Source organism: Protopterus annectens, chromosome 12.part0 (assembly GCF_019279795.1).
Source record: "Protopterus annectens isolate FY-2018-M chromosome 12.part0, PAN1.0, whole genome shotgun sequence".
NCBI lineage: Eukaryota > Metazoa > Chordata > Ceratodontiformes > Protopteridae > Protopterus > Protopterus annectens.
Window position 1 is genome coordinate 577903107 of NC_056746.1, and position 12136 is coordinate 577915242.

At 38.2% G+C, this 12136-nt stretch overlaps 1 protein-coding gene across 3 annotated transcripts in view; it reads right to left on the reverse strand.

Moving 5' to 3' along the window:
- Positions 1–12136, reverse strand: part of LOC122816727 (cytochrome P450 2K1-like) — a 657641-nt gene that overhangs the window by 622891 nt on the left and 22614 nt on the right. For all 3 annotated transcript variants that reach the window (XM_044089718.1, XM_044089719.1, XR_006367097.1), the window contains exon 2: positions 9640–9802. In XM_044089718.1, coding sequence (XP_043945653.1) covers positions 9640–9802 — 163 coding nt within the window. The remainder of the gene's footprint in view (positions 1–9639; positions 9803–12136) is intronic.

Genomic DNA, 12136 nt, shown 5'->3' on the forward strand with positions numbered 1-12136 from the left:
TAGTTAACATCACAGTATACTGTGCCATCAGGGAATCAATGTGAAATTTTCTACTGTTTTCTATCTAAGTCTCCCTCACTTGTACAATATGACTTGACCTCTTGGCACCTCCAACATTGTTATACAGAACTTCATGCACATTTTATCTGCATACCACCGTGTGGGTAACACTGCTTAATACAACAATACTATTTATAGTATGCAACAGTTCAACTACATATGAAAGTAGAGTAAACAGAAGCACACCAGGGGTTATACCTTTATTCACAGAATATTACACATTTATTTCTACTGGTACGACACTTTCTAAGGCTCTTATATTTATTTGTTATGACAGTACATGCAGACAAATACTAACCTGCCTCACGATGCAGCCTTTGCAACCTAGCATCATGGGCTTGCTGGTTCGCAGCCTGCTCATCTGCAGCTGTCAGAGAAATACAGTGTTATTTAGCCATACCTGTCCATAGTATACACAAGCTAGGCAATTATTAACTACTTAGAATGAGTACTTAGTACTGGGGCATTAGGCATCTGCTGAGACTCCTGGATCCACTGTTCCAGTACATCCCCCCTTTGCCACTTCAGGTCAGCATGGTGGTGCCTGACCTTCTCACCAGTCCGGGGGATACCTGTGGCACTGGTGAGATCATGGGCAAGACTGTCCCAGGCCTCCATTTTATACTGTGAGCCCTGGTACTGGCCCTGCAGTAGTCTCTGCTCATGGTGTTTTACCAGGAGCCATACCATGAATTTTGACTCCTGGATGCCCCAGCGCTGCACTCTAAATTGAGTGCCTTCATTCACCCACACCAGCTATTCTGCCTGCAGTAGGAAGCTACAACCAGTTATGAGAAGTATTACCACCTGTGAGGTTTAAATACGGCCAATTTCCCACACTTTCCTGTGATTGGCCGGTTTTGAAAAGGCTGAGCTATGGGCATACCTGCTTACATAAGGTTGGCAGTGCTTAAAGAGGTATACCACTAGGCAGATTGAATTGGCTCCCCTACACATTGCTTACACTTACTAAGTTGAGCTGTGCTGTGCTTAGCATTGCTTAATAGTTAATTAGCACTATATTTGCCTTTTGAAAGTGATTTATTCTTCATTACAGGTTATATATGTGTCTGGTATCCATGATTCATGTGTACATACACTGTATGGGGACCTGGGGACTTCTACACTTTATTACAATCACACCTCAAATATATGTTTACTGCAGTACTCCAGTTCACATGTACAGTATGTTCTGTGGCAGGTTATACAACATCACACTGTACATAGATTCAGTTCACATGTTTGGTTTGATTTTCTTGTGGAGGATTAGTTTGCTGATACCTCATTTATATGTATTGCTATGATGACTTAGTGGTTAACGACTGTGGTGTACAGGGTCCTGAGTTTGAGCCTTGCAGTAGCTGTTTGTTTTGTTGTTGGGCAGAGCACAGGCTGTTGGGTACAGAGTGATTTAGGCACTTTAAAGCAGTTGTACGGGTGTGTGTGGGTTTGTGTGGAGCTAAGCAATGCTAACCTCTGGTTACAGTTTCTTACACTCTCTTAGCTTCTACTTTGCTTAATCTGTGTAGGCAATGCTTACCCCTACGCAAATGCACTTAAACATGCTTACTAGTGCTTATATATGCTTACTACTGCTTATTTGTGCTTAAACCTGCTTACTAGTGCCTTATTCATTATGACACTGACACTTCACATGTGCATTTCATGCAGTACTTCAGTTCACATTTAAATGTTATTTAGTAGGTTATACAGCAAAAAAAATGTTCATATACAGATTTCACATGGAAAATGGTATGTGCTGCAGTGGGACTCGTACTGGGAATGCCTGCTTGTTAGGCGGATGCTCTGACTACTACACTATTGCTGCACTGCTTCATTTGCATATATCTTACTTGTTATCCTCTTCAGCCTTTTAAGCTGCTTTAACCATAGTTAAGTGATGGGCACACCTGCGCACCTACTGTAAGCTGTACTCGGAATTAAAAAAAAAAATCACGGTGTTTCTTCTGTTTATATTTATGTCCTGTTGCTGTTGTACACATGGGGGACTGTTGGTGGGGATATGTGGACACCTATGAGCAGTCTTGCTCATTTATTCACACTTCCTGCTGTTCTACTTTGCAGGGGCATGTTTTTTCTGAGAACTCTGCTCTCAGTCACACCCCCTGCACTCGTTCACACTCTGTGTAGGATTAGGAGTTCAGGCAGCGCACCTTCATTAATATGCATGGCGCGCTGCCGTCCGCCTCCTAAACTGCCACTTACGTACAGGACTAGACTAGTCCTGCACAGAAGATTAGTAAATCCGGGGGAGTATGTGCAAAAATCATGTTTAACTGTTGTTATTTTGGAAAAAAAAAACACCCAGCATGGACTTTTTACCCACAGGGGAAATATGGCCTACTTAATAGCATGCCACAATTCCTATAGGTGACTTTTTCCATATGTGGAATGAGGATGTTAAATATGTTTTCTTACACTTTGGTTCTGAAAGATGAAGCCTGGACTGTGCCTGTGGTGACCTACATTTTGACTAGGAAGCCAGGTACAAGAGGTGGTTGGTAGGGAATGATGAAGGTGAGCATTAAATGTTACCTGACTTATCAGGGGGTGGGGAGGGTGGAAAAAGTGGCTATGCCCATTATATTAGCATCATCTAGTGGTGGCTTGGTGGCACTGCAGTAGAAACTTCCAACCGATAACCACTCTAGGCCTATCATGCGGTGCACAACAGTGTGACTGGGGTTTGATGGGTGCATACATGTACCGAATATCCAGCACTGCAGACTCTGTCATTGCAGAGAGGTTGCTAACCACTATAGGAAGAAATTAAGGCATAAGGAAACCCCAGCTAACCACAGATAATGGCCTTATGATTCTCAGCACTTGCCTGCACTGCTCATTTCTGTACACAGGACTGGAAAATGAGATGATCCATTGATGTGTGCAAGGGCAGATGGTCAGGCTCTAAGGAGGGGAGACAGAGACAAAAAAGTCACCCTGTCAGACTATAATCCTTTCATTAGTACAGTATAGTAGGGTAGTTTAACCCATTCAGTTGTACCATATAGTGGGAAAGCACAGCACGGTATTGTGTGGCATAGTATACCTTGGAAAACCCATTGAAAAATTCTAACAGACATTTTAATTATAGCAAAAGCAAAGTAGTCATGTATGTATGTATTTTTGTATGATTATATCAGCAATAGTAAAAAAACTCTAAGAGCAAATGTAAAGAAATGAAATTGAGTGACAGAATAAATAAATAAAACAGAACAGATGTAATTTGTTTTGCTTCTTGTGAAATGTATTTTGCTTAGTGACAATTTTAAACTGTTTGTCGAAAAGGAAAATATTTGGAAACATTCTCAGGCTGAATCTCTGCTTCTCATCAGTACTTATAAGTCATGTGATAGCTGTACTCAAACTGAGCTTTTTTTCAAGGAATGATGTACATCCAATACTAGTAACATCATGTAGCAAGACAAAACCTTTTTATTGCAGGAAAATGATATACCGAATTACTTTATGAATGGGCTGGATGCTAATTCAGAAGTCAGAGTAGTGCATAATGAACAGTTATTGAATATGTCTGTTTGCAGAGCTGTTGTTACAAGGGATAGTCCCACTGAACAACCTTTATATTCTAATGTTTTTTCAGCTCTCTTTTCAAGAAGTAGTACATGCAATGAGGGATCAGTTAGACTTGTTTCTTAATCTGAGCATGGACCTTCTAACTGGGGAGCATTAGGTCCTGTTGAACCTTGGCTATCATGTAAGAAGAACAATGAAAGAGCTTTAAATGACATTGATAATGATGACAGACTCTGAGCTCTCCCAAGAAAAGAAGAGGAAATGAAGGAAAACGAAGATAGGCAGTAGGGGGAATCAATGCAAGGAAAGAGACAATAGGAGGATGGTAACACTCATGAGGGAGGACCTGACATAACTGTTCAGCTTCTCTATGCAATGAAGTTAGGATGGATGCTAGCAGCTTTCCTGAGAAAGTCACTAGTACTAAGCATATTTAAAGGACTCTCAATTGATGAGGTAAGAAAATTACTCACAGGACTTAATCAGGCATTAGTAACTGCTTTCATGTGTTCATTCTGTAAAAGTATAAATATTGTGGCAGCCATTTTAAATGGTACACCACATGACTTGGATGTTATAGTCTGTAGCACCAATTATGTGGAAAAAAACATCTTTGGAACAATGCAAGGAGCTTGTTTAGGGTATCACTGATTTTAGTAAAATGAAGAATTTTGCATTAATGTTCTTGGATGTTTTCCCCTCACCAAGATTTGTGACAGTTCTGCACCGTGTGTGTGGTAGGTTCACAAGTTAAGACCAGCAAGCTATGTGTCAGGAACAAAATTAATGTGCTTCTATCTAGTCCTGAGACACAGAGAGATAAAGCTGTAATGACTCCCAGATGACCCATGTTCAAAAAGCAACATGGGCACTGGTGAGACCAGAGAGGAGAGGATGGGAGTTAATGGCTGATGCCAGCTCACCCATCCTGGGGTAAAGAAGGCTGATTAGGTTTGCTGCAATAAAGTAGTATTAAGAGCCTGGCGGATTCCATGCTGCAAGTAGTTATATGTCTTGGTGAGGAGGTTGCTATTGCATCCAAGCATGCTTGCACCTGCTGTAGGCAACAATTGGAAGGTTGTTTGACTGAATGCTAACAGTATTTGTGCACAGAAGTTAACTGTGTCTTAGCAAACCCAAGGAAGAAATGACATTTGTTTTGTTTACTTGATTAGATGCTTGAAGTCATGTAAAGCAATGTGTTAAGAAAATATCTTTGAAATGTATGCAACCCAACCAGGTTAACATTGTTGAATGAGGTCTTAGCTGACTGCTAGCTCTGTGGTGTATTCTAAAGAACTGTGAGTATATGTTTACTTACATAGCCAGTGACAATAGTTATATAAAGTGATTGTATCAATTAGATACTAGCCATGTTGTGTCTTTCGGCTTTTCCGGTTAGGGGTTGTCACAGCGGAACTCCGGTCCACTAATGATTGGCAGTAGATTTTTACATGCCGAGTTGCCAGCCCTGACGGACAACCTTCAACAAAGGTATGCCCATTCACGCATGTCTCCACACAGAAGATGCTTTAGCTGAGAATCGAACAGGACAATGTCTTACTGTGAGGCGCTGCACCACCACCGCAGCATTATCAATTAGATACTAGCCATATAGGATGGAAATACAGCATATAAGCTATAAGTATTAGGTAACAAAAGGAGTGGATATGCAGAACAGGGATGAAAGACGAGACCTGTCCTACTTATGAGTGGCCAAACCGCCTATGGCATACATTTATGACCTTAGCTTGAGTGAATTGACAATTAACTGTGTTAAAGCATATATAAATAAAGCAGGTCATGAAAAATGGAGTTAGATCTGATGGTGAAAGTGGTCATCTATGTAATATTTTTTTTTACTTTTCAATGAGGTATCAATTTCTAAACAAGTTATAAGTGCTTGATTACTCTGAGGTTTCAAATGAGACTGGCTACAGTTCATCTGATTTTAAGGAGACAGCCAGAAACTTTGATGCTCATGAAATGCCAGTTTTCCGTATGGTTTAATGTTTTTCCTAAGGCATAGATAGATAGATATAGATAGTGGTTGCAAAGCCAGTGTGTCCAGTAATCAATTCTTTGACAGTGAATTTCACCTTTTTGTTGCTTACTGCTTTGGTTAAATAGCACACAGAAACAGCTTTTCTGTATTGGGCAGATTACCCTTTCATAGTAGTAGTGAGACCGCTGAGTTTGTATACATAAGTAGGCCTCGTTTCTGCATGTGCTCTTTTTGATTTTCTTTTTCTTTTTTGAAAATGTTTTTCTTTTTTTTTTGATAATTACAAATGCAGGGATGTTTAACTTGCACTTGCAATTGCTAGTTCTGCTGAAGTGTATTGGGTCAAAGGTTTACATAGTCAATAAACTGTGTTTGAATATTTGACAGAACAAATGTATGAGTATTTTAACACCTGAAAATGCCAAATGAATTCAGAAATTTATCAAATATAGTAATCAGGCAACTAAATTGTTATCCTTTAAGCCAAAATTTTTGATGTGAATTTGCAGGAAGACACGGTTAGTAATTGTGTTAGTCAAATATTTATGGAAAACCTATATTTGCAAAATCCTACTTTTATGTAACAAATTGTCACATGAATAAAATTATGTTAAATGTGATTAAAAGTTGTACTGTTAGAGTGTATAGGCTGATGTCAGACAATGACACTTTTCTCGGAGAGCTCTACAAATAAAATCAGGACCTAATGGCCCCCAATTAGAAGGTAATGAACAAAGAATCAATGTGGTCTTTAAGTAGTAAGTGAAAAAACACTATTTTTTTTACATAACATACCTTCTAACTTAAAAGTTTTATTAGGGGAAAATGAGCAGTATTATTCAAATGTCACATAAAGGGAATGTGATGCTTATACATGTGACTTCTGTAATAAATGAAAATATATTAAGTTGGTCCCCATGTCACACGTTTTAGTTTCAATAAGGCCTTGGGGGGGGGCAATTTAATTTTCATTCAAGCAACAGTATAACTAGTCAAGAAAAAGAAACAAAGCATGGAGTAAAACAGGAGCGAATACATGAAGAAAGATACTCCAAACTACCACGACTGGGTACTGTGAATAATATTTATTATCAAAAATGGTGAACACATTTGTGGTAAAACAACATCGCTTCTTCGGACCAAACATTCGAGTCTTAATCACAGTATTTATAGTAAAAAGGAACCTATCAAAATTCACATCTAAATCACATGTTAAAAACCCAGAAAAGCATATGAAAATAAGAAACTATAAAACACCAATCAGATTACTGATCAATTCAATTAACATGCACTCAAACTGAAAAAAGAAAACTGTGAAAAAGGAGGAGAAAAACACAGAGAAAAAAACTTGTTCTAGACAGAGAACAAAGCTCTGCATACAGCAGACTCTCATTGGACAAAATAGGTGAATATAACTGGCTGATGGTCAAGACTGACCAAACAAACTTTAACATTTATAATTCTAAACATACTAAACAAGCAAGCCCGACTAAAATAAAAATTGCAAGCTGTAGTATAGTATGCACTTGAAAGGTATTTTGAATAGTATAGGAGGCAAAACAGATTAACTAGATTAGATATTTTGGAAAACTGTTAACTACACAGAAAATAATTTAAATGTTTTGGAAGCTTTATATGCTTTGCTGAGAAGTTTGATTTTTTCCCTACTGTTATAATTGATCATTATAGCATTGTGGTTAGATGAGTTAAGGATGGTGAAAAGGAAGCTTGTAAAAAAGATGAGCAGAAAAATGTTAATTACTTAGTAAATGTGGCCTTTTGAAATCAATAATCTCAATATCTGAATCTATGATTTCCTTATTGGTTTAATAACTTAATTAACTCCCAATCTCTGTCAGTGTGTTGGTGCTTGTTTAATAATAGGATGGAAGCAATATCAGATACTATTTTAAAACGTGTATATGTGTGCTTGTGTATAATTAGTGTCATTTAGCTTATATTGTATGCAACAGGGAACTGTTGTGTGAGTCAAATTACAGTATATATGGGGAGCCGACATTCTTATCTCAGTAAATAATTTTGTTGGGAGTCATGGGGGGAACAAAGGATGATTTTTACTTCAGAAAGTTGAAGGTACTCATTTTTATTTGTGCTTTTGACTCATGTATATAGTCGAACTCTGACCAATACCAATACAATGCAAATATGAAGAGAATGCCAGGAAGAACCTTTTCAACTCTTGTATCTTGAATGTTCCAGGTGAGAATTATATGGTTATTTATTCATAACTGTAAGACATAGTAGCCAGTCTCTGAGATGGATTTGTGCTAATTATTCACAATGTATTTACAGCATTGCATAGCAGTCCATGAGGCCTAATGAAGGGCATTTTCATGTAACTTTATGTTAATAAAATGACTGGTGAAGTGTGCATTGCTTTTGCAATGCCATAAAAACAATATCAAAAAAGGAGTGTGGGGGCTTTCAAATGCATGCTTTGCTTTATTTCTCTTTGGCTTTAGTCATATTATTAGGTACCTAGATCAAACTACTTCTACAATGTAGAGTTTATGAATATTGAATTCAATGACATTATTTCTTGTGGCTTACTTTGGCTATTTTCTGTGATGCACTGTAGATGAATTTGCTTGCAATCAGCTTGCTTATAAAGAACTGATAGGGGTTCTATTATGGTGGCACATGGGTGACTAAGCAGAAAGCAGTTTTTTTTGTGGGAGAGCAAGGGAATTGAGAAATCTGTTTTGGAATGCCATTCTTTATTGGGGTAGCACATTGGCTAGTGTGATTATGATTTATATGCACACCAATGCCTTTGGTATTTGTTTACTAATTACATTTGCTTTCTGTTTCAGAAATGTAACAGTTGGTTATTATATATAACACGTATCCAAAATCTAATGCAGTTTTGCATGTTCTGTTTTTTTATGTATGTTTTTTAGAGTGGTGGTATCCCACAATCCTAACAGAGGTAGGAGGAGCTATGGTGGTTGGTATGCATATTTCATGCAAATTAGTTGTCTGTATTTTTTGCCTGATGTACCTACTTTTCAAGTGCCTTTGTCCAGATTTTTGAAGTCTGCAAGTTAAGAGGTATGTACAGTGTGTGTACTCATGTTCACATTGCTATTCATGTCCTGTACAGTATAGTATACTGTGTACACTTCTGTACATGTCTTCATTCGTCTTCTGCACAATACATGTGCATTCCTGTACCCATCCCCATTATGTCCTGTACAGTACAGTGTATACACTCCTGTACACATCTCCATTCACATACTGTATAATACAGTATTTGCACTTCTGTACATGTGCTGTACAGTACAGTGTTTGAGTACATCTGTACTATTTCTCTTTCATGTTCTGTACAGTACAATTTGTGCATTACCAACTTATGTCCTGAACAGCATAGTATGTGCAGTCCTGCACATGTCCCAAGTCATGTCCTGTATATTACAGAGTGTGCAGCCCAATACACTTCATTCATTTTCTTTTCAGTACAGTAGTGTATGCACTCATACAACTACCCCATTCATGTCATATACAGTACAACATATGTACTTCGACACACATCCCTATTCATGTCCTGTACAGTACTAGATATGTGCTCCTCCACTACCCTATGCATGGCTCATACAGTGCATCATGTGCTCTCCTGTATACATCCCCATGGCAAGTCTGTATAGTGCTTCACTGCACTTCTGTATATATTACAATGCATAGCCCTTACAATCCTACACATATTAACACGAATGTCCTACACAATGCAAGACATGCATTTCTGTACATATCTACATGCTTGAGCTTTCTGCTACAACATGATTAGTGTGACATGCATCTATATACATGGCCTGTAATGCATAGCATTTACATTCTTGCACACATCTTTGTTGATGAAACATATGTCTTTATTACAGCAATCTAGCTCATAATGTTTCTTTTCAGCTCAAGACACACTAGATAAGGAAGCTTGTGCTACAGCATTTTGATTGTTCAGTCAGAAGCATCATAACTTATTCAATGCAGAAGACAAAACTTACCATGGTCGTTGTTTGCATTTTCAAAAATTGGTAAATGTCCTCGGTTTCCAAACTCTTCTGCATGGTTTATAAGAGCATCCTTCACTGTATCATAACCAGTCAGCACAACAACTTTTTGCATACCCATGTGAAATGTATATACTGTACCATATTTATCTGACAGCTATTAAGAGAAAAAAATAAAGTTCCAATTAGTATAATTAGTTCCACTTCAAATAAGTTTACTTTTTATTAGTTAGAAATATACATACTATAGTCATGATGTAAGAATTCACTCTTCCAGCCTGTATTGTTCTACCATTCTGTGGCAGTGAATCACAAACCTAGAACACTTTACTGTGCAATACTCAGATCATTCAAATACTTTTGAACTATTAACTACAACATAGACTTTCAGTACAGAATTATAAAAGGATACTACAAGACAATCGTCACATCTCTCACTTTGTAACTTCTTGTTTTAGCTCTCTTCACACCATCTAGTAGCTTCAAGAGAACTGATGAAAATGGATGCATTTCTTAGGAAGCCTTTCATTGGTCTCACCCAAAGACTTTTAACTGAAGTATTAACACCTATTGCACAAAGATATTTCTCATGGGTTGTTGGAGATCACCATGCTATCTCCCTGGTTTACCTATGAGTATTCAAAGTGTGCTTGTTTGACTCACTAATCTCTGGAGGGTGAATTAATGAAAAAAAAAGTGAGTCAAAAACCCTAAAAAAACAGAAACTTTTTTTTTTTTTTGTGAGGGTGAGCCCCTCTGAGCACCATGGGTGAGCTCTGCCCTATCCCCCTTAAATTAGATATACTATTTCCATGGATGCATGTCAGCGGAGCAAAGGGGAACAATCCCCAAAAAGCACTCCACCAGCTCACACAGTCCAACACATTGTGGTGAAACTCACCATGATATTAAATTTTTGAACTAAAGTTAATCCTCCACAAGTGCTGCTATGAACTGTAAGATAGTGATCTTCTTCAGACAGCAAGAAGTACAATAACTTTTACCACGTCCACTGTAGTTTGCCTGCCACTCTGAGTCCATCACATCTCTAGTCATAGACACCCTCCCTTCTCTCATTTCTTTAGTCATATGCACTAATTTATGAAAGGATGAAACTAAGTGGGCAATCTTATGGAGATATACAGACTAATACAGAATAACTCTATGTCACTAAATGAGTTGATTTAAAGATTTAAGGAGGAAAATATTCTAAACTAATATTAACAAGTAAGAAGTAAATAATTAAAGAAGATCAGATTTATGGAGCAATCATAGCTTGTGCTGCACTTTGTAAACAATTGGTGCTTATTGGCTAAGATGGCAATTGTAAAACTATGGGCAGTGTGGAGCAGCTACAGGCAGCCTGGAGGACTACACAGTAATCCAAGTGCACACTGCAAGTCATTGCACAGCTACAGGCTGCCTGGAGGACTACGCAGTAATCCAAGTGCATACTGTGAGTCATTGCACATCTACAGGCTGCCTGGAAGACTACACAGTAATCCAAGTGCACACTGTAAGTCATTGCACAGCTACAGGCAGCCTGGAGGACTACACAGTAATCCAAGTGCACACTGTGAGTCATTGCACAGCTACAGGCTGCCTGGAGGACAGTAATCCAAGTGCACACTGTGAGTCATTATACAGCTACAGGCAGCCTGGAGGACTACACAGTAATCCAAGTGCACAGTGTGAGTCATTGCACAGCTACAGGCTGCCTGGAAGACTACACAGTAATCCAAGTGCACACTGTGAGTCATTGTACATCTACAGGCAGCCTGGAGGACTACACAGTAATCCAAGTGCACACTGTGAATCACTGCACAGCTGCAGGCTGCCTTAAGGAATACACAGTAATCCAAGTGCACAATGTGAGTTACTCATAAGTTCAACTAGTAATGCCTAAACAATGACTAAACACGGTATTTGAGAAGGAGGAGAAATGAGTGTAGTTGTAGATCCAGACACCTGTGTCTGTACAGTACATGTCGAGGTTATACAGCACTAAGTGTGGCAGTGTACTAACAATGGAAAACAGCAAGAAAAAAAAATCAATAGAGTGTACCAACCAACAGCAAAACACTATAGTTTGCCTCAATAGCAAGCATGAGGCTAAAACAAAATATATTTTTCTCTTCTGCCAGTTCAAAGCAAGTACAATAATATGAGCTAGAAACAGTCCAGACTGTATTAATATACTCAATGTTAAGAAAAATCAAGCAAAGTCACTTAGACCAAGTGGTCTTATCTTCAGAAGTAGAGTCAGGTATGACCTAAACAGATCAAAATCTGGAGCCCTATTTATAATAATGCAAAACAACAAGAAAAAAAAAAGCTCAATACAGTACACCAACCAATGCCAACATACTATAATTTTCTTCAACAGGTAAGGACAAATGTAAAAAACTCTAGTCTTCATTTTTGCCACCAGTGGAAATTAAATTAAAAGCAAGGTCACTAAAATGAGTTAGAAATAGTGTAGGCTGTATTA